The following is a 27,916-nucleotide window of genomic DNA, read 5'->3' as shown; positions in this document are numbered from 1 at the left end:
ATAAAATTTAAAAAAAATTACATCTAAAATAATACACCCCGTTCTTAAAAATAATACATTTTATCCTTTGGAAAATTAAATGTTTAAATGATCATTTGTAAATACCGTACTGGTAATGGAGTGCAATGTGTGGAATCATAGTCTTTCATATAACAATCGGCCTAAAAATAATATAAAATAAAAACAATGCTTTAAATAAAATAACTGTTTTAACATTACATTTTTATATCAACCCTGAAAAATTATAACTCACCAAATAAAGTAACATTTTAATTTTATCCTCATCTTTCCAGCTATAACCAATATTTAATGGATAAATTGGGTTTTCTAAAGGATATAGTTTTGATTGTTGAATCAAATCTACGTCATATTGCATAAGAACTTGTTCTGAAAATATTATTAACATATATTTCTTGTATAACAATGGTGTTATATCCATAATTTTGCATTGCAGATGTGATAATTCAATAAATTTAATATTATTATTATTATTTTTATTATTATTATTATTATTATTAAAATATATCCGTGATTAAATATTATAGTCAGTTATGACCAGAGGCTTGTAAGCACTTACTACCAGGCGGTGCCTGGTAAAAAACATTTTTTATATACATTTTTTTTTAAATAAATTGAAATTTAGTAGGCATACCAGTATATTTATGAACATTTTTTGAGATACATAATTTACGTTTTAGCGTTTAAGTAGTTTTAATGTGATCGAAGGAAACCAGAACAATTTTTTCAGAATAGGGGGGTTGGTTTAAATTATACTGCCCAGGTAAGATATAAACGTTCAAACCGTCTCTGGTTTTAACAATAACACATTAAACATTTAAATTTTTAACTATTACAGTAAATTTTGATTAACAATAATAAAAACATTAAGTTACATTTTATTATTTTGAGTGAAATTAAATGAATAATAAAATGTATATCATATGATGCATAAGTTCCATGGATAACTAATAAATATATTGAAATTAAATTTTAAAAACATGAACAATATAATAAATTATCATAATTTAAATGTGTCTATGATCTATAAATAAAAATGTGTGTAGTTCTGTTACAAGAAGTAAATATATTTTATTATAGATGACAAAAAATATTGTATTAAAGCAATAAAAAATAATATATTATGTGTAGCTATCATGATATATTTTGATAATGAAAATATTGAATTAATTTTATTTGTAACTATATAACTGTATTTATTATTTTTTATTCATATAAAAGTTATTTAAATTAAATTGTTTATAATGACTTACTTTTTTGTTCACCTGAGGTAGATAACCAAACCCAAAGAGCTGAACGAGATTCATCAGAAAAAAGTTTTGGAAATCTATATTCTAAAATTGATTCTAAAAGGTGATTTGCTCGATTTGTACTGACATTTTGAGGTCTGTAAATGATTAAAATAGTTTATAGATATAATAATAAGAGCGTAAAAAGATAAATAAATGCTTTACTCGAGTGCAATTATTTCATCATTGGATCGTCTAATAAGTAAGAGACGATTTTGATATTGATATAAATTTCCAGCCACATTTAAATCAGTATGTTCTTTGACTGTGAATTTCACCAATTGTTCGGCAAAGCTTGGCATTCGCGGGATTGCTAATGGTGTTAAATCATCAAATGTGGCATCCAATATCTAAATATAAGTAAACAATCAAAAAATATTTTTAAATACCTAAATTATTTATACATACTACTGCATAAACATCAGGATACTTTTTAGCTAAATAGGTGGAAGGAAAACCACCTATACTCCATCCATATAATATAATGTGATTAGGATTAAACTTTAAATTTTTTATAGCAAATTCCATAACAGTTTCAGCAGCATTTTTTTCTTGTTGTATGTATGGCATACCCTATTTTAGTAAAATAAATTAAAGAAAATAATTAAATGAACAATAAATAAGTATAGTATTTTTACATAAATATAAATATATATTTACAGTGCTATAACCAAATCCTGGATGATTCCATCCTAAAACAGAACAACCAGTTTCAAGAGCTGAACTCATAATTCCTACTTCGTAAAACCCAGCATTTCCTTCACTACAAATAATTAGTTTTTGGTTTAAAGAATCATTTAAATGCCTGTAATAACATTTTTTAATTAATAAGGTGGATTATTATTAAATACAATTTATAACTGCTCTTTAATATAAATTATAATAAACCTTTTGTCTATAAACATTGAGTCCACAAAATTCCCATCAATAGTTTTCAATTTATATCTTACACCTCCAAACGAAGTGATTAAAGCTCGTCTTCCATTTTGTAAACTCTCATCCACTGTAATATAAATTAAATTAACATATTTTTACATCAAATTAAATTTAAACTAATGATTTGTTTTTATAAAATAATCATACTTAAATAGAATAAAATTGATGTAGAACCAGGATAAATCAATGATATTCCAAAAGTACGAATTGCTATAAATCCAATGAGACTACTAGGGCTACTTAACATTTTGTATAACAGCTTAATATTATTACTGGTTAAATTTTGTTTGTAACTTTTTCTAAATATAAATAAATTGTAGTTAAAAAATATATTCTAATAATGATAAAATAATTAAATGCACATACTCTTGACTGTCAGTCCATGAAAAATCTACAGGCCATGCCGAAAAATCAAAATCATAACCATGTAATTTTTTCTGAAAAAGATTGAGAGAAATCATTTGTATTAAAATAAGATATGGATTAATTGATAACAATTTTAACATAAAATTAATATTTTTCTTTAAGATCACATACTTGATTGTTAGTCGAATATTCTAATTGAGCTTTAATAAGGTCTTCATAAAAAGCTCTGTATTTTGGATTAATAGCTCGTCCATAACTTCTTAATAGGAAAGTTGTAACCAAGGTTATGCCTAATATTGATCCTCGAAAAAAAAGCTTATTAATAAAGTCTGGACTTAGCAGCCATTTTCCATACATGTACAATAAAGCCGGTGAAAGATAAGTGGCTACTTGTGTAAGAAGATAGGACTGTAAAAAATATATATATATATGTATTTGCTATTTACTTGTTTCTAGAAAATGTAAGGTGTATTTAATGTAAGAACTCCTGGGTTCCCACACAAGCTTTTTCAGTAGGGCCCAGTATTCATTGAATGAAATTAAAATTAAATAAATAAATAAACGTTTGAATAAAAATTATGATATGAATTAAAGATATATGTAATATGATAGTTGTAGTAGGGATAAAGCCCAGGGGGCCCTATGGCTTATTTTGTAACTTTATCCCTCTTTATTAAAATATCCTGAGAACCTAATTGCATACAACTATTATAAGAATGTGTATATTTTGCAACTAAAATACTATGTATTCTACTGTTGATTTATATTTTAAGTTATGGCATTTATATGAATAACTTTTTTAAAATCTATACAATTTTTAAATATTTTAATATAAACAAACTTAAGATATTTTTTAATATTAACACAAGATTGATTTGTGAGAAAAGATTTGAAATGTAGGAATATATAATTCTATTGTCAATAACAAGGTTTTTTAAATAAATTTAAAACTGTTTAAAAAATATTTTTCAAAATTACAAAAATCACAATTTTTTTTGTTTTTAAGTTGACTTAAATAATATAATACATAATATAATACATAATCTGTATCTTTAACACAATAAGATTTGAAATTGAATAATAATTTTTAACAAACTACAAGAATTTTTTTTGTACATCATAATAATTTGTAAAATAATATGAAAAATACCATCATATTAGTTCTATTTTTATTCTTGTACACATTTTAAAATGTCATGGTTATAGCATTATAAATAAGTATATACACTTGTAATAATAATATTATTACTTAAGTAAAATTATGCTAATTATTCATACATACAGTTGTTAGTATTCTGTCTGCAAATTTTTCTTGCCATGTTTGAATATAGTCCTAAAAAAATATGCTTAATTTGAATTCAGTAAAAAAATTTAAAATACCTTGCAATTTATATAAATTATATGCAGATTGCTTGTATATAAATAATTAAACAAATTGAATATTTTAATGAAAAATAAATATTAAATTAATATCTGTTATTAATAACACATAAGAAAAGATAAATGAAATCAATTGTCATAATTGCTGACCAATAAACATACAACTAAGAAATTAAACACAATATTAAAAAACTATCGTCTAACTTGAATTAAGGTGCATTAATATATTTCATGTTTTATTTTATGTACCCTGCAAATAATGATTTTTTAAATTTTTTAAATTCTAAAAAAATTTAGTGAACATATTTTTTATGCAATTCTGTAGTTGAATACAAAATATCAAATGCAAAATAATGTCATGTCAAATTGATGAGTCATAAATTTATTTAAAATCTAAAATTGTTTTCTTTAAATAAATTAATAAATTTAAAATTATAGGTATATTAATAATACATGTCTATATGACTCATGCATAGCTGACAAAATGGTTAAAAAGCTATTATAAGTAACCTTTGGTTTACATAACAAATTTCAAAATATATAATGGGAAATATGTTTTCAATAGTACCTTATTATCTTATTATTTATTTGCAATTCATTATCTTATCTATAATAGTCTATATACTAACTACAAAGGTCATTCATTTATAAAGAAATTAATAAGCTGAATTTAAAAAAATTATATTCTACGGATAAATTAATAGGAGTATATTTGTTGCACTGAAAATAAAATATATTAAAACCTTTACTGTAATAATTTTGTCCTTGGGACTAGATACTTCAATTTCTAGTGTTAATTGAGTTGTTTATTTGTACTTGTGTTATAAGACTTTATTATAAAATGGTAAGTTTTTAACAAATTATTTTGCTTATATTTTAATATATATATTATTTACATTACGTTTAATAAATGTAATATATAATTAATGATTTGGCATTTCAGTAAAATAATTACTTTGCATGTACACAAGTTAAGGCCAAAAAATTATTAATGCAATTTAATTTATAGTAATTAAAAATAATGTTAAACAAAATGTGCAGCATTTATAATATTATTAAATATTTATCACAAATTATACCATAAGTTACTATATTTTATTCCTAATAAGAGTACTAATTTGAGTAATTTAGCCGCTATGGCAGTGGCAGTTTGTATATATTACAACTAGTAACATGTCACAAAAATAGATTTATACAAAAAATACAATATACAAAATTATAAAATGTTCAATAACTTAAATTTTGTTACAAATTAATTAATATCAAACAATTTTTAAATAATTCAAATGTCAATTAATTTTATTTTGGAATATTGTTGTTAAGTACTTCATAGTTGTATTTCTTTTTTTTTCTTTGAAAATATACTGGTCCATTAATCAAGTAAATGTGTAGTTTTTTAAACATAAATAATAAATATGGTAAAATATTCCTTTGCATTTAAAAATTGAAAAAAAATTATTTTCTTAAACTTTATATAATGGGTTATCTCAACACCAAAACTAGAGTTTCTGCATTATGTTAGGCTTAGGTAAATCTAAAACTTGTTCTTAGGTAAAAAAAAACAATTTTTTTTAAATCTTTAATGATAAGTGGTCACTAAAATATTCACATATAAGTACTTAAAAACTAAAATGAAATCACAAGTGAAAACTCTAAATAAAAAAAATCACGCAAACATAATATAGAAGTATATATAATATTTGAAGTTTAAAATTAGCATATCGAAAAGATTTATAATTATTGAAAGTATTGATACATTGAATTTAGAAATGGTTTGAAAAATATGCAGTGTTAAACTTAAAGTGTTTTATAGAATTTTACTTATTATAAACATTATAAAATAAATCAATGTAACAACAAATTAATTAATCACACAAAAAGTATCAATTATTTATAAATTAAAAATAAAATGTAGGTAATGCTGATTAAATATTGTTAAAAATGTTTCTTGATTTATTTCAATAATGCTTTTAAAACTAATAGCACAATAATTATTTTCATATCAAATTTGAAGAGGATCAATAAAGGTAGTTAGATACATAAATTAAAAACAATTTTAATAAAATACATGAGTCATAACAAAAGACAGTCTACATTTTAATGAAAAATCTATGAAGTTAAATAATTTTAAAATTTATTATACATCTTTAAATATTTTATTTCCATTATATTTTTATTGCGAAATAATATTTTAATTTTATTATGAATAATAAATTATTCATATCTATTTAACTCATAATAATCAAATTTATTTCCATCTATGAAACAATTTCTATTCAAATGTTGGTGCACAAATTTTATATATGGTCTTAAATGATAATAAAACAACATTTTTTATAATGCTTACGTCGTTTCTTCGTATACCAGTGTAAACTCTGTATAATTTTGGTGTAAATAAATAATCAGTAAACAAATTATACATTGTGTTAAGTTCTTCAACGTAATATAATAATAAACTACACCTATAAACTAATAATAACTTTATGAAAAAACATTTCTAAATATACATGGTGAAAGTAAGTAAACGAAGAAACAAATGGCTTGTGAAAACACGTTAGTCGAGATTTAAAAAAACCTTGTAAAACATCCACGTTTAATCAATAGAGTAATAAGCAAGTTTTAAGAAGATTGAAAAGGTCAAGTTAGTGATAACAGAATTTTTTTTATCAAATCTTATCTTATCAGTTTCTCCATTTCGTGATATGCACATTATTTTAAAAACATCTGTGTTTTTATTATGATAAAAGACATCATGGTTTTTTATCGTATTAAAATCAAATATGTTGCGGTTAAAATATATAATAACAAAACACATAGTCATATCATCAGAGACGGTGATAGAGTTTGCGAGGCTCTACGCAAAATAAATGTTGGGTCTTAAAATTTAAATTAATAAAATATTTTAAGTTCAGTTAATTCAGAACCGCGTAGCCTTAATTATAATTTAAAGCGCGGGGCCCTGAGAAACTGCCTCTATTGCCCACCTCCTCGCGCCGTCCCTGCATATCATAGTTTAATATTTTTTCGTTATATAACCAATTAAATATAAGCCACACTGTTATCGTGTCTCGAGCCTGAATGGACAATTCAATATTATTCGGATTGTCTTTTAGTAATATTGATCAGGATTAATTATATTTGCTTCTTAGTGTCACTCGCATTTCTAACGAATAATACCTACTCGGTCCGAATTTCCTATAAACCCTTCTAGATAAATAAATACATTTATACATAGGATTATTGATTGAAAAAGAGTAAAGACGTCAATAAGTTAAACTTATTCTGTGACTAAACTTTCGAGTTAGGTTGAATCATGTACATGCACAATAAATAAATCAAAAAATGCTATAGTTCTTATTTTAGTTTTTGGTCATGATCTTTTTTATTTCTTTTAGTAATTTATTTCCTTGTAAGCATGCATATAGTTTTACACAAATCGAAATTATTTAAACAATGTATTTAAGCCTACGTATGCTAAATATTGAGGACAAGGACCACTTGTTTTTTATTAGCCATAGCATAAACCTAGAAGGATATCAAATAGAAGGGCATCAAATAATTAAATCCGTTCCTAGTACGCCCATTAGACACTTACCACAAATGGCGTTATTAGGTATGATATTAGCATAGAAAATTAGTAATTGACAGTCTAATAGACACCAACTTGGGCGCCGCGAGAAGGGTGCACTTGCAATACCCTGGATTTTTTTAAAAAAAAGGATACTATTTAAAATTTTAGTATATAGGATATTATTATCATTATCAGATTTTCTAGAAGTCTGCATTACTTTATAGCCGTCGAAAAAACGAAAATAATTTTGTATAGTATAAAAAAGTATACATCATGCAATTTAAAAAAATATTCTTACGTATTTAACTTAAATAATTTAAACATCATTTAGAAATCAGTGCATGTAATATGCATTATGAACCCCCCTGACGAAATTCCTAGCGGCGCTTACGGGCATCAGCAATTTGGAAGCTATATTAAAGCAGGATTGTTTACCATTGTCAATGATATTTTTTTGGTATTTTAAAGGTTATCAGTAAAATTAATTATTATTAATTAGGTATATACCTACTACCATTAATTATTAATACTATTTGTAATCAATAATACTATTGCACTAAAAAAAAAAGTGATTTAATTTAATACTAATAATAATTAGAAGTTTTGTGAATAGTTAATACAAAGGCTACTTGGTACTAAACAGTAAACAGAACGGAACATACACAGATCTAAATATGAATATATATTGGGTATAATAGTAATGAATTACTAATTTCCACCGAGTGCTACGTGAAATATTAATGACAGACTCTGATTTTTTTGATATTTCAACCAGAAATATGATCACGATTTACGGCCCTCTAATATGTCTAGATAAGTAGGATTATTTTCCATGTATACATAAATAATAAATAGACCTAGGATTATAATTTATCGTTACTCGTTGGATATTAGTTTTGGGTAATAATTAATTTGAGATACTGAAACAGTAATCATAAAATAAATAAAGTTTTAGTTGTATAATAATAACTGTAATATCTTTCTAAATGAGTAAATATTATTATATTATTATATTCATATAATATAGTAGTATGAGTAAATATTAGATATAATATGTAAATGTGAATATAAAATAATTATTTTCCTCAGAAATGTCCCTTCTTAGTTCAATATTTAATGAAGATAAAGATATTTATTATAAGTATTTTTTTACCCATCAATTGTTGTACGGAAATTACACCCAAATCTCGCTTAAGTGTCACATAATGTAAAATATTAAACAGAAAAAAACCTTTATAAAATACAGTGGTCAAACGATTAATTTTATTAACCTTTAAGTAATTCCGTTAGAGAAATACACAATAAATGCTTGACACGGTTAAAAAATTCAAAATAAATAAAATAGGAGTGTAATATCTTTTGGGCTCTGACTTCATGGAGACATGATTGAAGAGGTTCTTATTAAACGGTCCTATTTTTAATTCTTAACGTATTTAACTCGCAACTTATTACGCAAACTCTTCAGTTATATCTTCTATACATACATAATCTTAAATTTTATTTTATTATGTGATATAAAATATATTATATACATTAAATGTATTAATATATTATATTAAACAATTTATTAATCGAAACATAATTTTATAAAAAAATAATGAAGTAATATAAGTACATTATATACTTGTATATGTATATATATATGTATGTAATAGATATTGAATATTATTCCTATATCATTTTTGATGGATTGAATAAAAAATCTTATTATTCTGATTACTATTATTTTGTTTAATTTACCATGTAGGTGTAATGTAATTTGTACACCACTCAGAAGATTCTCATATATTCGAGATGCGACTATTCCTTGAAAATTCGATAAAAACTTATATTTCAAACATTATTTAATTAATATGTTAAATATGAATACATGGTATTTACATCCTATATTGAGATAAGCCATTGAATACTGTTATGGCTATAATGGGCTTAAAGTAAGTCCTGCTCAGTATTTGAGTAGCAGCATAAACAATTTTGTTAGGTTTTATTATTTTAACAGGTCAATCATATGATCAAATGTACTTAAACTGTGAAGTATACTGCTTAATGACCGGGGTCGCATTCGTTTATATTAGTATTTAATCTTTCCGGTCGATTATACAATTTTTTTGTTGTATGCTAAATAGCTTATATGGTAAAATATACGTTTTATACAACGATATGAATAAAAATGCGAAAAAATAGTTAATTAGAACAAGTTATAATTATGTGTATACCAAATGCATGTACCTAAGTATACCTATAAATTTTAATTGTTTTATCAAAAACAATTGCTTGCAAACCATTTTTTATATAAATTAATTCACGCCAACATTACATCCAGACATTCAGTTTAACTTTTAAAATTTAAGTCGTAATAATTAATATTATGCACAGACAATGGATATTAAAATTATTTATACGTCTTGCACCCATGAAGTCACACCTATATATTCAAAAACATTTAAGGTCTCTAGAGACTTAATAGTATCTAAGTGGCAATTATAATTTATTTAAGACCATGTGGGAGCAATAAGAAATTAGGAAATACTTTAACATTGTTGCTTCCTACAAATATATCTGATAAGTATACATTTACAATTGATGTAATTAATTAATATTTTTAATACCAATCACTGTAGCACTATGCATAAAAAACCTTTTGCAAAATATTAATGCTTAAAATTTATATTTAATTTAATTTGGCTAAAATCGTATTAAATTATATGCTATTAAATATTTATGTTAATAATTATAATTATACATATACGCTCATAGGCATACCCTGTGGCCCGTGGTTTTTTTTACGACTTTTATTCATTCGGGGATTTTGTTTACATTTTAAGCTATAAATAGTAAAAATTAGATAAAATATATTAGGATCTCCATAAAAAATGACAAAATTCAAACCCATGGGTTAACCCAAATTTATCTTTTTTTTTAGGAGAGAGAGTTAATTGAGATATATTTATTTTTCAGTAAGGCTCATATAAAGGAAAGTGGCCAAATTTTCTTCATGGCACACCCCATACAAAATTCCTGCGCACGCCTATGCACAAGCTGCAACATAATGCGTTCACGTTTACGCAAATGATATTATCATTTACCATTAAATAGGTTAAGTTTATTCTTTAATCCGTCAATTCTGTGATCATATATATTTATAAATTATTTCTACGCATAGCGGATGGGTGTGCGACTTATGTGTTTTTTTTTTGCTGTCCAAAGTTAATCGATTTTCTATCCGGAGCAATTTCGTTTAACTTAACGAAACATGCTACGAATTCGTTTTTTTCCACTCCCATACCCACGGACTCGACGAATATGACGTACATATTACCTATACCAGCCGTGTATGCGACCAATACGTATATTTATATAAACATATCGTTCCGCTGCAGGGAAATCGGGAGCCTGCAACGTGCAGCTGTTGGTTTGCACAATAGATACATTGCGCATGGGCTGTCACGACTGCGCAAAGAATCACGTGGTATACATCTTAATTATACACATATGGTGGGTGGCGGTGATGTAAATGTATACCTATATCATTCTCTTTTATATTTTTTTCCCTCGCCGTGAGTCATCGTTTGGAGTACCTATGTAGATAATATCCACACAACGAATCTGAATGGATCAGACAAAAAGAAAAGAAAATACCTACATTACTTTTTTTTTTTATATACACATTTTTTTCTTTTCTTTTTACATTAATTGTTATACAGAAAACAAGGGGTGACTGAATCTTATGATGATATAGCCGGTTGATAGCGGTTCTACGATAAATTTGGTTTAGTGCGTTTTATTGTAAAAAAAAAAAAATTCAATTTGAGGAGAAATATTATACTGTTATTTAATATTTTACTGTTTTAAACAATAACTTTTTTAGTTCAATGCCGGGTTACCAGTAAAAAGAATAAAATTGTTGAATTGTTTGATAAATAAATAAATAATAAATAATTTATTATATAAATATAAATTATGTATATGTTGTTATAATAATATGTAAATAATGTTTAAGAAAAACGTAAAATAGAAAATTATTTAATTTCTTAAATTTTAATTACTTTTATAGATATATGCAAAACATTTACTTACGGTAAACTGGTAATATTTCACTCAGTACAAAAAAATTAATAAGCAAATGAAAATGTCAATGAATTTGTGTATTATTATTATAGAATTTCTTAATAAACTCTATTCATTGTATCTATTTTGTTGTTTGGTATTATTTGTATTTTTAATTTTTCAAAAGATCTAACTCTGAACATGGCAATATAAAGCTGACTATGATTAAATACAAGTTGGGGTAAATACATCCCTACTTTATCCAATGTTTGACCCTGTGCTTTGTTAATTGTCATAGCAAAAGCTATTGTTATCGGAAATTGACGTCTAGTAAATGAAAAGGGAGGAGTAGAATCTGATGATGTCTAATCAATTCTAGGTAATAAAATACACTGGCTTTTTCTTTGACCAGTTATTAATTGTAAGTCTAAAGAATGGTTGTACATATTTCGTACAATTAATCTTGTACCATTTATAAGATTGAACACTACATTTAAATTTCTCAATAGCATTACGATAGTACCTCGCATTAGTACCAAACTGTACGAAGGTAAACCACTTAAATGTAAACTATCTAAAAATTCTGTATAAAAGAGTTAATGGTCAAATTTTTTTTGACACTGTTTTTTAAAAACGTTTTTTTACGTTGCTATTCCAGTCCAAGAAACCGGAATTCTATCATAACCCATTTTTAAACATTTGTTAATGAAGTATCTATAGACTTACGTTTTCCCTATACCTCCAGGTTCACCGATAAAATATGCGTTAGGAACTTTTGTATTCTCAAAACTCGTACATTTTATAATATCACGTTGAAAAGATAATGGTAATGTATTTTGTTTTTTTGGTTTAAACGATTTTCATTACGTTTTTTCTTTAACGTCTTCCAGTTAAAGAATGTTTATTACGCTTGATTTTAGTGTTTGCATTTATTTCTTTAGGTAGAATAAATTAATTTAGAATATTCGTATGATATTATTACCAAAAACTAAAACACTATAATGTCCTGTGTAAACAAGTCCAGAAAAAAGTAAATTACATTTTATAACACCTCAACATAATCTAAAAATTCAGTAAGATCATTAGATCTATACACACAAAACGTATTATTTGGATAAACTCGACTTATGCATTCAAGTTCGACGTGACCAGCATACTCGCCATCTCTGCTCATACAATGTTACAATGTTTGTAATCATTATAATTATAAATTGGTAATCCATACGAAATATCACCAATGACAAATTTTTATACATTTCCCAATAATTTATCACCAAGTTAACAACTTTTACTCGAATACCTCGATGTTTTTCTTGCGTACCAAATATTAAATATGCTACAGAACTAAATAAACAATTTCCTAATAAACTATTTTATTTACTAACTAATTTTCGGACTCTTCTCAGATGTCTCATCTGCCCACCGAGCAAATGTATTCGAAAAAAAAAAAATCATGAAAATCGGTCCAGTAGAACTTCATTTATAGGTGTCCAAAAAATCGCCTCACGTTTTAATGATATATAAAGATAAATATTTTATTAAGTTATAACTTAAATGTATGGGTACATATAACTTTAATGATTCTCTTTATTCCTTTTATTCTCCTCTTTATCGATTAAAAGAAATTTTAAACGTCCCGCATCATTTCCGAATCGATAAAAATGTCAGCATAAAATTTATTATTACTAATTAAGTCATTAGTTATATATTTTAAGTAGGTATATTCATCTTGCCTAAAGCATTTAGTTTTTCGTCTGTTATGGTAGAGCGTAATCAAATTTTAACCCTCCGTAATTAATTTCCATTTTACCCCAAAGAATATTAGAAGAAACATTTGCAGACTCTAAATGTTGAAATATATGAGTAAGCGTAAGTATTTGTTTTTTTATAGTCAATAGATTCTGATTAACTCCTTGAAGTACATTAGCAACTGATTCCAACATGAAGTATATTCAGCCATAACAAATAAACCAAAAATATTGAATCACTACACGAATTATATAAATGAAAAGCACGATTTTTTGTATTGCAGTTTATGTCATTTTCAAATAGTTTCAGCAACGTTTCCAATATTATGTTAATGTTTTTTTTTTATATTCTTTTACTTGGTTGTCCAATGCGTTTCGCATAATAGATAAATTTTTGGAATCCTTTTTATTTTTTTTCTTCTTATAGGACTCTCTTGAGAAAAATTATATTATATAATCTTTTATTGTTCAAACCGTACTATGAATTTCAGGAACATAAGATAGAATTAGGTAGATATACCTATATAGATATTATATGATAGAGGATATTATGTAGGAAATTAAAGAGAGGCATGATCTAAAAATAAACTGATCAACTACAAATAATGTCCAATTTAATGTTTTATTATGGTGACTTTTTATTCATACAACCATTTTCAATTTGTTGTATAATAAATAGTATAATTTATTTTAAAACATTAAATTTAAAAAAAAATGTCTGAAAAGCTAGGGGGAAATGCCCATACCCGAGCGCCATGCCTGCAGGCAGATGTATCCAATATAATAGACAATAATTACATGTTTTAATCCTGATTGTTACAGAACTAAAGTAGGACTCGAAGCCTCCTGGAAATACTATAATATATTTTTGCGGATTTTCATCAACCGTGTTTAGTTTAATTATTGTGTTCAAACTTACAACCATCAATCTGATAGTATTGGGCTCGGAGAGTATCTATTGGAAAAAGACAATAAGCCATTATGGTTTATTTAATATCAAAAATAATGCATACTCGTATTCTATTCGTGTGACTTTCGATAAAACAATACAATTAATGTGTTATGGTCTGAATATTTTACCCAATATTGAAAAATTAGAATATTTGACGAAAAGACCGAAGAAAATACTTTGTCTATTTACAAGTCTGTTCAAGCGGCTGCTTGATTACAAAAATAATTTTAAAGAACGTATAACCATACTATGATGTTTCTAAGCAACTACAATTATTAATGCGATCCAATGAACCATGAACGAGACGAGCTGTTCCGGGCGTTCCGGCTCATATCACTATAATGACGTGCACACGTGCATCCGTCGTACAAATAAACACACAGGCCGCACACGATGTAGGTACACAAGTCCAACCACCACGGACATATACGTTTTCGGGGTCTTATTATTGTTTCCGTTGTTTTCATAGCAAATCGGGAATCACGAAATTATTTTATTAAATGAAGTGTTCAAGTTGAGGGTTAAACAAGCTGCAACTCTCAAAAATACCTATACTTATAAGCAGAGCCTGATTTAGAATTTTTTAGGCCCGGGTCAAAAAGAAAAAGTTTGTCTATTTTTATGAATTGTAATTTAAATTATAATTAGTAAATATAATAACCAGTCGATATTTAATAGCAAATAAAACAATATTAGAATGTAGATATTTTTTTACAAAATATTCATAATTTAAAACAAAAAAAAAATGTTCTTAAAAGTAAATTAAACAGTAAGCATTCGAATGTAGATACTACAAAATCTTCAGAATTTAAAAAAAAAAAAATTGCTAGCCTTTTTTTCTGCAAATGCATAACTTTATAATATAACTTCATCGAAATTAATGCTTGCAGTGATGTCATTTTCAATGGATAAGATTCCTAGGGCATCCAAAATTTCTTGACTCAGAGATGATCTTAATCTATTTTTAATTCTTTTGAGTACTGAAAAGGATCTTTCACCAGTACAATTAGTTACTGACATTGTCAAAAATATAAGTAAACATGTTTCTACATTTTAAAACGTATAAGATATTTGGATATTTTTAATAAATTGAATGTGATTAAATGGAGTAGTTATTGTATTTTTATAATTTGTTGATATAATTAGACTAGAATTTTAAGGATTAATTAAAATTAAAATAATTGTTAAATCCAGTTGGTGGACCCCTGATCCACATGGGCTTTGGACAAATACTCATATGTCCCTTATAAATAGGGCCCTGCGTATTGCAGTAGCGCACATAGGATTTTTTTCGGGTGGGGGGTTTGCTATTAATAATTTACTATGATAATTAATTTTGTATCTAATGTTACATTAATGTTAACCCTATGCAAACATATTGTTTAATGCTGTACAAAAAAAGTATATACTATTTATATTTGTACATGGAAAATAAACCCCTAACATCATTATTCTGTATACTTATAACTTCTTAATTTATCATGAATAGTTTATAAGGTCAACGAAAACTTAATGAAAATTGTTAACTTGTTATAATAGAATAATGTATGCATTATAGTATAATTTTAAAAAATGTAATGTCAATCTTGTTGGTAAAATCGTTTGTAAAACTTAGTTAGGTAAGGTTAAAATTGAATGAAGGAATACATTTCGGGGGGGTTATGACCTCTTACCCCCCCCCTGTATGCACCACTGGGGAATTGGTTATGTCAATTGTTACTGTCATTCTCGTGGTGCATTCAGTTGTCAAACTTAAATTCGTGTTAACTTTCGGGTCCAACGTGTGCAATATGAAATCAGTTTTTAATCCGATCCTTTGGAGTTCGGGAGGATTGCTGAAAATAGAATTATATTACCGGTAACGTGACTGCAAGTTGAAAATCGCCGTCTGCAACACACGAAAATCATAAATTGTTATCGTGTGTACACCGTACACATAATTAGGCTTAGAGATTTCTAGCATTTGCATACTTTTTTTAATTATTGCTTAATATAGCAGAGTGCGAAACAAATTCGTTTCTCGGTGCCATGATATCAGATCTAAAATTTGAATGAGCATATTTTTACATATTTAATAGATTTTGCAGGAAAATGCTTATTTTAATATTATTATGTTTATTTTGCATATTTTGACAAATTTCTCAAATTTTATTATTTAAAATTAAAAACTATAGATACATATAACTATATATACATATTTCAACCGATCGAAAAAAAATGTACTAAAAGGACTTAATACTTCCAGTAATACGCTATCTGCAAACTACCTCTCATATCTCGTTATAATTTTTGTGTAAGTATAAATAATACCATTGATTATAAATACTAGTATTTATAATCAATGATAATACAATAAACCCGTATCAACCGTATAACCCGCTGGATATTGACCGGATGTTGATAAAGATAATAATAGTAATAACAATAATAATAATAATAATAATAGATTATTTGTTTAGTGTTCAGTCGATTATTATCCGTCGTTGTTTTCGCGTCTCTCAACCACACAACGTCGAATCCTACGTAAAACGTCGTACGCGATAATTTGTTACATTATGTTATGCCGAAAGTACAACAGTTTACGAGTAGCCGACTACAAAGTTTAATTTCAGTGTTTAAAAATATATTTAAATCCGATGGACACGTTTTATTTTGTGTACTATCTGGTCATTTTTTTTTTAATGCATATAAATGCATATTTTAATGATTTTAGAAGCATATTTGCGTATTTTTTAGAGCTATAAGTCCGTAAGCCTACACATAATAAATACAATCATTATTGTTTCCGCGTGTTTTCGTGAGATATCCTCCCGTAATACCGTACCACGCACGAAAGTAGTCATCCGCTGAACGAAACACACGGACGGGTGAAAGAGAGAGAGAGAGCGAGCGAGCGAGTGAACAAGGTAGAATGAGAGACCCGCACACCGCCACCGCGTTCTAGTTTTTCCTTCCGACGCAGTATCGCGCGCCATCGTCGCCGCGGAAGCGGCACCGGTGGCACGTAGCGATACTACACGTTATTAATATAGATCGCGAGACCGAGAAACGGTCCCGCGTTATTGCCAAAATCGTCTTTTCCGCCGCCGCACGTATTCGTCTCTTCCGACCGCCACGCTGTGCGCGTATCACCACAGTCCTCAGTCAGTCGTCCGCACTCCTGTCGGCATCACTCACGCATCGCGGTCCGTCTTCTCGCGTGACGTTTTCGATCGCGACGACGCATACACGCGCCCACCCGAGTTCTTCCTGCGCACCGATCGACCGCGTGACGTTTGCCCTCGTCGCGGTGCTCTTCTGGCGGCCGCGATCTCCGTGCAATAGGCACCGCCAACCGATCGGTACGCGACAGTACAATCCAAGCGCCGGGGAAAACGGTCGTTTTGAATTCGTTCGCGCATCGACCGCAGTCGACGTGCACTTGTGTTCACCACGAATCCACCGGTACTGGATACAGGTAAAAATCATACGCCCCCCCGAAACAACGCTAATCGTAACGCGTTATTGCTGTTACGGCGTCGATACGCGCGCAAAGATTAATAATCGTTTCGACGTGCAACACTCGCAAACTTGCGTGTGCGCAATATCAATATTATGCTATCCGGAACGGTACGAACTGTTGCAGCTGCTCTTCGTAACGACCACCGCGCGCTCGCTACGCGTTCACATGATATTCGTGTTCGGTGAAATACGTGAACGGTTATCTACGCTCGGCTGTTCATTTTTGCAATAGCAGAGCGTTTCGCGCAACTATTTGGGACGATAACAAACTGTTACGTTGTACAAACGCTGTTTTTGAATTCCACTCGGATACAGGAACACACGTAACAAATGATTAGTGTCAACGTCGGGTACCTACTACGTTTTCCTGCGCTAGCCGATCTGAAGAAAAAGAAACGAACACTGACTGCCGTTGCTCTGTGAAAACGATCACGTTAACATGTATAATACAACATAATAATGTTTGTACTCTATAACGACCGATTCGGTTTTTATTGACGCGTGAATCCAATTTTATTTGCTCTCGTTTCCATAAAACCCGATGTGATCACTTCCGTTTGTTGTCGCCGTCGTTTTCACTACAGTATAAGCGATCGCTTAGTTATCGATTACTGTTATTGAATAATAATGATGTGTACATAAAAATATTATTTCTTTTAACTCTGGCTCCGGTTGAGTGTTGATATTATTTTGGTTTAATTTTGACTGCCTATTCCGTGTGTGCCGTTTTTGTTACCGTATTAAAAACATTTCAGGGTCTTCGAGCGGAATTAGTTTTGGCCCGCCGTGTTGTGTGTGGGACGCGCACATCAAATTTATAGTTAGAAAAAAAAAAAAACCATCTATCAATTTAATAACAACATACTTACTAACTGTTGTCGCACCGTTCGTTATTTTTATTATTATTACCAAACTATGGTATTGTACAAATTGTTGAGTCTGACGTATCAACGATTGGCTGGCAGATATAAACTCAATTTTTGTAAATTATTAATTTTTTATTTTTTTTATTGAACTGAATTTCAAGGCTTTTGGTTCTAATGTATCCCGGAGGAGGATTATGTTCACACTCGGAATCCGTAGTGAATAATGTTATCGGTAGGGGGCGGCTGGAAAGTTTAGTGAACTCTTAGAAACCTCTAAGAAATTAAAGTCGTTAATAGAAAATTATCGTATTACCAATTAAGTTATGAATCATAATTATTAGAGTGTTTATTGGAAGGGGCGGTTGGGATAGAGATTGCTCGACTTCCCAATATCTTGGATAAGCTAATTCGGTTTTTTTAATTACCTTTAAAATTCACTGCTGAAAATGACTTATTATGATTATTTGTAACATACATTGTTAAGTCTACCAAATTAATTTTGATTTGGGCGCACGGTATATTACAATTTTACAGGGAGTTAGATTTTTATAATTAATGCATTTTATTTATAATTGGCTTATCGTTCATGTATATTTGTCAACTGTATTACTGTATGGTTATTTTGAGTGTATATTAACAAAGAACATTTGGGACATCTTATTGATTTTCGTGTAAAATATAAATACTTGTGTCTATTGTTTGGTGTTATATAATTGGTAAATTATACTAATATTATAAAATATATTTATTTTAAACAACCATTTAAATAATTAAAACAAAATACCTAACTAAATATATATTCACTATGTGTAACGCATTAACTAAATAAACAAATATTTTTAAATCGGTTTTAAATTTGAATAAATATTTGTTCTGTTGTTGTTTAAATACATCGAGAATAAACATTTTTTATTCAAAGCATTTAATTTAATATTACTCAAAATTTTCATAAATTATTATAAGAAAAAAAATTATGCCAGATTATAACCTACCTCTAATCCATAAAGATTATGATTTAGTCTTAATCTCTTATAAGAAATAATAGCATGACTCACTCAGAGATAAGATAACTTAAGAAATGTTACATATTATATTTAAAAATAGACAAAAAATACTTTTAATCAAATAAAACTTATGTCATTTGTTTTTATTGTTACGTGCCAACCGTTTGATCCGTTAACTCAGTTACAACGTCTCAGTCAACGCTTGTGTGGAAGTGTAGTCAGGAATAATTAAGACTTCTTTTTGAAATAATTAAATTTATTTAACTTATAAAAATTATTCTAACTACAAATTTTGTAAATATTCTAGTGATAGAAATTATTTAAGTCCTAACAATTGTAACTTATAAAATAATTGGAAATATTTCTAAGTCCAGACCATAACATACACTGACGTGAAGGTGCTCAGTGCAGCATAGACAAGACTCGTCTGATTTGCCCTTGTTTTCGGGTCCCTTTTATATGTGATATTGTATGTGTGTATGTAAAATCCCAAGTGTGTGTGTGTAAATGAACAAGATAATAAAATAAGATAATTCCTATAAATTGTGAGTGTGTGTGTGCGTCAATGATAATAAAATAAGACAACTTCCACGAATTGTGAGTGTGCATGTGCGCTAATGATAATAAAATATTGTTAATTTCCCATCAATTCCGCACATGTGTGTATTACACAATTGCTGATGCAGGGACACAGGATGTGGTCACCACATCATTCCGATAAACTATTTTATTACAATTTCCCAGAAAACGTTTATGTGAACCCTTTCACTTGTCTACGTATCTGCGACTCCAATATTCATATTCTCAATTAAACAGACAACCATGTGTTAACAGACAACACGCCCAGTTTGATGTTCATGAGAACCTCTTATAATGTGTTTTATATTATGTGACTACGCAGTACGCGACATTATTATTTCTTATAAAGTATATTTTGTATTGTTTATATATAATAATAATTTATTAATATTCATTGGTACAATATACAGCTATGTAGGTATATAAAATTGTTCATAAAATCTCTAAGACTATTAAAATTCCTAGCAGTTAATCTGCAGCTCTTCCCAAATTCTTCTGTTCTTTATATTTGCTTTGAAATATAACAATTATAAAAATCTTAAATCAACTAATTAACATCTATTATATTTTTTATAGATAATTTATTGTAGAACTTGATTTCTTATGATGTTTTATTGAATTAATACTTACTAAAAAATTTAATTTTATATTTATATTACCAAGTATACAATTTTTATTATATGTATTTAATTGTATTCTAAAAGTCATAAATGTTATAAAAAAAAATCAATTATACTTGTTTACATAACTTATATAATTTTTTTTATAAATATATATTTTTTTCTTTTTTTTTTTTTTTAGTCGTTTCACGATGGACTTGGAATTTGATTCTCCAACAACTTTAATTGAAGATATTACGTTACCATCATTGCTGACTAGTTTTAGTACATCAACAGCAAGTTCAGTAGAATTTACATCATCAGAATCAGAATCTGAAACTACTCGAATATTACCCATCGTAAAACAAAATCTAGAGAAATATGTTTATAAAGGTCCAATAAAATCATATTCTTTAGTTGATTTAACAACAATCAAATCTTTTAAACCTCTTCTACGTGAAGATTCAGCTATTTATTCTACAGAAACATTAACAAGTGCCATGACTTCTAGAACGGAATCTGGTATTCATCATTCTAGTAGTTGCTTGAATGTGACCGGTAAAAATAAAAAAAAGTATGCACATGTTGAAAGTAAAGTTAAACAATACATAAAGGATATTAAGGATAATGAAGCTAAAAGTAAAGCAACAAGATATAGTTTACAACCTTCAGTAAAAAAACAGCAAGTTGATAAATATGTTGATGAAATGATTAAAAATGAGGCTGATGAAATCATGAATTTAAAGAACAATTTAAAAAAACTGGAAGTTCAATTATTAGAAAAAAATAAGCTTATAGAACAACTTCAATATAATTATAAATTAATGGAAAATAAGTATAATTCCGCAACAAATATTATTTTAAGAATGGCAAAACCTAGTAGAGATGTATTGAAATTTACTGAAAATGAATTAATTGAGCAATTATCACCAGGTCATAGCATACCACCTCCTAAAGAAGTTTGGGGACATGGTTATAAATTGAAATCTTCTAATACTTTATCGGCAATTAGAAAAGATAACTCTAAACTAGAGAAAGAAAATGGTCTTAAGGTTAGAAAAGTTAAATCTGGAGGCGATTTAATAAATTTTTCCAATGCTGATGCTTACAAAACCTTAAGAGATTCTCGATCTGCTATCCAAAAGGTGAGTTTTAAATATGAAATAATTCATGAAGTTATTAACTAAACAAACGTAAAAGTGACAGTTTATATTTTTATCTTAATTTACAAGTATAATTAACTTACATTCTGCTTTAAATACATAGAAACTGTTACATTATGATAAATTAGAAAAGTTATGCTTTGAATATAAATATATGATAATAAAAAATATATTTAAGTATTAGTTTTAAATGTATGGTTAAACTGTGAATAAAAAATTGAAAAATTAATTATTTATTATTGTTTATAAAAGTTTGAAAAATGAATTTCATTATTCATTAGAAATTAAACTTTGTATGTTATACAATGAAAGCTGTCAGAGACAAATTCTAGATAATAATGAAATCTTTTTGGATATAGATTGTCTTTAGTCTCGTTCATTCAGTTTTTAATTGTTTTCCTTTTGATTCTATATTATAGTTCACTTTATTGTCAATGATTTATTTTTATTTGCTTATATTGATCTGAGTATAAGCAATGAATAACATGTAATTGTTAATTATTAATGTTGAATTTCGTAGTACACATTTCTAAAACTGATTTGATTTAATATTTATATAATTGTAAAGTATTCAGTTTATGAAAAGCTTAAGCAAGCAATATTTATTTTAAAGCTGTAAAAAAAGTATTCTTAATAAAGATATCATAAAATTAATTAAAATATAAATTATAGACTCATAAATGAGAAATAATTCATACAATTTGGCAAGATTATCTGTAGAATTTTACTTTAATTTTAAATGTCTCATTTAAATTACACTATGGTTTCATAAAATAATTTTATAAAAAAATATTTAAAATTGATTTTAAAAATATTAAAAATACTTCTTGTGATTTTAAATATTTTTTATTAGTTAGTATAAACAAGTATAGATTTAGTACAGACAGAATTAATCATGGTATAAGGAAATTAGGATATGGACCTTACTACTAAATCATCTCCATTGTTAATTGACTATTATTTATATTTTTTCTACTCCTTAAATAAATATCAAGAAATGTCATTGTAAACAATATTAATGTTTGTTTTTTTCTAGTGGCAATCTGACAAAAAAAATATCTAAATATAAATAATATAAACAATAGTTTAATAAATTATTATAAAATATTAAAATATATTTTTCGCTTATAGAAATATGGAAAGCATTAACATTAGTATAATTAAACTATAAGGATTAAATTATTTTTATTTTCGAGTTTAATTTATTTATGTTAAATTCGAGTTTTAACTGTAGAATGCTAACAGAAAGAAATTTTAGATGATATAGGTATTATATATTTTACTAAGGCATACGGGACATCATCTTTAAAATAAGTATTTTCGATTTTTCGAACTGACAAGTTATATATTTTTGTAAATTATACTTAGTTATCTGTAAAAAGAACTTAATATTAAAATAGTGTCTATAACTGTTTTGTGACTGGACATTTATTCATTTAATATCTTAGTTATCAATTATTCTCAATTCTTTCTTACCTGTATGCGTTTTTTAATTTAGTAGAAACATTTGTAACATAATACGTTTGGCTTTATGTTAATTTGGCAGCGTTCCCGTAGTCTTCTTGTCTACTGACTTTTATACAGAATGTGTTTATTTTTATACATTAATGACAGCTTTCGAAATGCCTCAAGATGTGTATAAAAATATTCTAAGAATAATACATTAAAAACAATTCAAGTGAAATTAGTATATATTCTGTATCTGTTAAAACTTCCTTAAAACAATTAATTTATAAATAAATATTTAAGTTAATGACAATTTAAATATCCTCTGTGAATTATTATTTTAATTTTATCAAGCACCCACAACTATTTTGGTTGGTGACAAAAAAATTAGTATTGTCGTTAGGTTTGTATGTCGAAGCACGTATCCTCTATAAAAGGTAGTGTATTTATATCGGTAAATTACGTCTCTTTATATGATATCTTAAATATAAAAATAAAAAAAATCGTCTATACTTATTCGATTATATGCAATTTAACAATAGACGTCGAGATTGCACTCCAAAGCTATCATGTGTACATGGACCTTTCAAAATAATAAATACAATTCGTGTCTGTCATCGTATGTATTCCTGGAGCCACCATCTGGTTGTGTGCTGAACCTACGTAACGGAAACGGATGAAGTCTACATCCCTTCAGGTCCCCTTTGGTTTGTATGAATAAAATCTCATATTAAAACAAGCTATTTTATTGAAAATTGTATAGTATACGGGGGTGACAGAAATATTAATACACGCATGTACTGCATTTAGCCACGTTGTATGCATACGAGAGTTGTCAACTGTTCGTGTTAGTTATTTATACGTGTTCTAAGATAGAATACAAATCGTTATTCATTAATTTCTAAATGTTTCTAAATGTCGGTTGTTGTCGCTCCAAAGAATTGCTTTAGAAACAAATTTCATTAAGATGCTGGTTCCGAGGGAACTAAATCCTCTTTGTTGTGTTAGTCGTATTTATTTGTATACGTTTTAACTTAAAATTTTTAAGACATTGATAAATCATCGCATTTGGAAAAATAAAAATCCTGAGCGAAAGTTGCTTTTAACATAATATACTATACTATAGTATATATAAAAAAAACTTAAAACATCATTTATTATACTTATTGAACAGTCTTAAGTTAAAACTTAAGTCTTGTAACACACAACTCTGAAATAGGTATCTGTTTTGTCTAAATTGTTTTTATTTATTTATTTCGCATATGACTATAGGCTGATTTGAATTTATATAAATGTAATAGGATTAATACTAATGATAAAGATACAAATAAAAATAATAATAATAATAATAATAATAATAAAACACTGAATAATAGTATTAACAATAACTAAACAAAGAAACATAGCTAAATAAATAACATTAAAAACATGTAAGTTAAACATGTAATAATTTAAAAAAAAATTTAAAATTTGAATTTGACAATAACGAGAAAATTAATAATAATGGCAATATTCAGACTCATTATCCAATTTGTTGTAGCTGTCCTATTTTCGTACAGTTTCCCCACACCGCCTTCAAATTTTGTATTTTTCCACTCTTCGACAATATATCGGATCGTTTGATTAGCTCCGAATGAGCAAAGGGGAGATTGTTCCATTCCTCGCTTGTAGAGTAGGCTTTTGCATCTTCCTTGCTCAATTCTTATCCGGTTTAATTTTGTCCACGCTATCCATGGGAGGTAGAAACCAGGGCGACTCTTGACTCTGGATTTTCAATCAAGGTGACGTTTCCTACCCCTGAGTCCCACTAGCGTGTCTTCCATGTTTTTGACGATGCTTCTACCGGAAATTCAAGGTCCTATATCGAGTTTCTTGACTTTAGTCTCTTTTGAGGATGTTTAGTAATACCTCCATACAGTGGAAGGTCTGGGTTGCTTTTTATCTTATTCACTGTTAGTTATGCGTGCATCAATCTACGTAAATCCTGTGGAGCTATGTTTGCTAGCACCGGCACATAACTGCCGGTGATTACTCGCATGGTCTGGTTGAGTTCCGTATACACTTTTTTACAGTGTGTACTCCTGAGCCAAACTGGGGCACAGTATTCAGCCACGCTGTATGCCAATGCTAATGCAGATATACGTAACACTGTTGCGTTATTACCTCAGTTCGTTCCCGCTAGTTTTTCTATTATATTATTCCTTGTCTTTATTTTATTTTTTACCCCGCCTAAGTGATTTTTAAAAGTCAAATCTCTGTCTATTTTTACTCCAAAATATCTTGGACATTCTTCATTTGGTATGGCTGTCTGTGTTATTAATTTTTATATTTAACTTTCTATTAGCTTCCCTGTTATTGAGGTGAAGAGCAAATGCTACCGTTTTATTCGGATTCAAGATGTTCAAATTATTTTTGAATAATAGTTTATACAAATGAGTTTTGTTACATTTTAAATTTTAAAACTTCTTCAAAATAATGAATTACCTAATTAAGTGTATAGCAATTAGAAAATAGTTAAAAATATTCTTGTGAAATATTTACAGTTTTTTCTACTTACAAGATTTTCTTCTTGCTATAAAATCTGCTAAAAATCAAAAATTAATTAATTTTCTAAAGTATATTCTTATAAATGTATAAGATATTGTTAGAGACTTGATGATAGTTTATGATTTACTAACCGAATAATACACATAGATCACAATCTAAAAAACTATTGTGATGTTAAAAATTCCTTCAAAGGTGTAAATCATTTTTTATTTTTTTTCATCCTGTCTTTTCGAAATTCAAAATCTTATGTTTATTATATACTGTAATATATCTTATTATTCATTTTTAGCTATTTGTTATAATTACGTTATTTGTGATTCTGGTGTAATGTGTTATCTTAACATTCCACGCTATAACATTTTAAAGAAAAGTCATTAAACATTGTATTGTAACAACAGGAAGTTTACGTTTATACATTATGAATTTGTTTATTAATAAAAAGTTAGAATAAATAATTTATGAAATAATGTATGAGTATTAAAGTAAATAGTCCATAATACAATCTAAATAAATGTACAGTTTGTCAACTTCTGTATTTTTATTAATCAGTTATTGATCAAATGAAAAAAAAAATATTTTTATTAAATATTTAATTTTTAAGTAAAATATTTTTTACTTGCTATAAAATTTTTTTGAAGTTTAATTTAATAATAATTATTATGACGGTTCTGTACCTTGCTGTAGCTGATAATTAGATAAATACTCATTTGCAAATATATTGTATTACTCGTATTACAGAATGTACATAATTTATTCATATATGAATTTTTACTTTAGATTTATTTTGTATGCAAATGATAACACTTCAATTGATCATTATTGTAGACTATATTATTATAGACTAAATAATTTTTAATTAAAATATTAAACATTTTCTATTCTGTTTTAATATATAATTTGGTTATAAAGGTCCAAAAAAAAAACGGATTTTTTTTAAATTTTTTATTTTATATTTTAAAATTAAAATAATAATAATAATAATAAATTATTATAATAATTTTCGCATTTCTTACAATTTAGTAACATTTTATTAACTTTTACAATTTCTTTTACATTTGTAATTTAGGTGAAGAGATGGCAAGAATCATTAGCAAGCACTGATGTTTCTGAAATGGATACAGACCAAGAAGTTGAATTTCAATCACCACATTCTTATTCTATATCATCTAATGATTTGTCCTTAAGTTCATTAGAAATATCACCATTGATAAATCATAAATACCCTAATAAACATGAATGTCGTAGTGATTCTTCTGGTTGTGGTATGTCTTCCACTAGAGTATCTAAAGAAAATACATTAGTAAGTGGTATTAATATGCCAGTTGATAACAAACTGTGCTCTTCTGGTGATATGGCTAAATTATATACCTCTACACCTATTAAGAGTGTTGAGTATAATTTATGTTCAACTAGAAGCAGAGGTACAATAACATCAAACAAACAAAATGATGATTCACATAAACGGCGTCAGTCAAAGAAATACAGAAGAACGGTAATTTATTATTATATTATATAGATAACATTAGATTTGAGTTATTCTTAAAGAAATCATGCATTTTAAATTATATTAATATTAAATAATTTATACTTGGTAAAATATAATTACAGAAGTCTAAAACCGAAGAGAGTTTTGGCACAAATGAAGCCGATGAATTTATGTGCCAATTCAAACATTGTATTGGTGTCATAAATGGAGTTGTTACAAAAATGGAACAAAGTTTTATGTCTCAAAAATAGATATTTATTTATTTTAGATTGAAATGTATAATTAGGCTTATAAATAATTTTGCATAAATAATTGAGTATAGAAATAATAGTATCAATGACTATGTATTATTATAGCAAATAATTTATTTTATTTTAGTTATCCATTTGTTATGATTTTTTTTTATAAATATTATATT

At 27.2% G+C, this 27,916-nt stretch overlaps 2 protein-coding genes across 3 annotated transcripts; one reads left to right on the top strand and one right to left on the bottom strand.

Annotated features, from left to right (window-relative positions):
• Nucleotides 1-18: 18 nt before the first annotated feature.
• On the bottom strand, nt 19-6,591 carry LOC112687626 (protein ABHD16A). Its single transcript, XM_025560443.1, has 12 exons — nt 6,337-6,591; nt 3,892-3,942; nt 2,781-3,017; nt 2,610-2,680; nt 2,391-2,542; nt 2,196-2,310; nt 1,968-2,112; nt 1,716-1,880; nt 1,473-1,657; nt 1,272-1,405; nt 254-387; nt 19-161 (listed from the first exon to the last, which is right to left on the bottom strand). Exons 1-12 carry the CDS (start codon nt 6,409-6,411, stop codon nt 84-86), a joined length of 1,542 nt encoding a protein of 513 aa, XP_025416228.1. The 5' UTR covers nt 6,412-6,591; the 3' UTR covers nt 19-83.
• LOC112687627 lies at nt 4,699-27,853 on the top strand. Of its 2 annotated transcripts, none has more exons than XM_025560445.1 (4): nt 4,699-4,833; nt 21,059-22,001; nt 27,079-27,504; nt 27,621-27,853. In XM_025560445.1, the coding sequence occupies exons 2-4, from the start codon at nt 21,069-21,071 to the stop codon at nt 27,747-27,749; spliced, it is 1,488 nt and encodes a 495-aa protein (XP_025416230.1). In that variant the 5' UTR covers nt 4,699-4,833; nt 21,059-21,068; the 3' UTR covers nt 27,750-27,853. The 2 variants fall into 2 exon arrangements, with proteins under 2 accessions (XP_025416230.1, XP_025416229.1); XM_025560444.1 differs by lacking the exon at nt 4,699-4,833 and adding an exon at nt 17,253-17,764.
• The last annotated feature ends 63 nt before the right edge of the window (nt 27,854-27,916 follow it).

The sequence above is a fragment of the Sipha flava genome, unplaced genomic scaffold, assembly GCF_003268045.1.
Source record: "Sipha flava isolate LNK unplaced genomic scaffold, YSA_version1 35a_pilon_pilon, whole genome shotgun sequence".
Taxonomy (NCBI): domain Eukaryota; kingdom Metazoa; phylum Arthropoda; class Insecta; order Hemiptera; family Aphididae; genus Sipha; species Sipha flava.
The sequence above is the reverse complement of the archived record's forward strand: the minus strand, read 5'-3'. Positions and strand labels throughout refer to the sequence as shown.

Bases quoted from the DNA above. Each gene is read 5' to 3' on its own strand.
- LOC112687626 (XM_025560443.1), bottom strand. From the start codon at position 6,411: ATGTATAATTTGTTTACTGATTATTTATTTACACCAAAATTATACAGA. The intron at 1,406-1,472 runs GTAAAGCATTTA...AATCATTTACAG, and splicing joins GATGAAATAATTGCACTCGA to ACCTCAAAATGTCAGTACAA. The intron at 388-1,271 runs GTAAGTCATTAT...TAATATTTTCAG, and splicing joins TACCTCAGGTGAACAAAAAA to AACAAGTTCTTATGCAATAT.
- LOC112687627 (XM_025560445.1), top strand. From the start codon at position 21,069: ATGGACTTGGAATTTGATTCTCCAACAACTTTAATTGAAGATATTACG. The intron at 22,002-27,078 runs GTGAGTTTTAAA...TTTGTAATTTAG, and splicing joins CTCGATCTGCTATCCAAAAG to GTGAAGAGATGGCAAGAATC. The intron at 27,505-27,620 runs GTAATTTATTAT...ATATAATTACAG, and splicing joins CAAAGAAATACAGAAGAACG to AAGTCTAAAACCGAAGAGAG.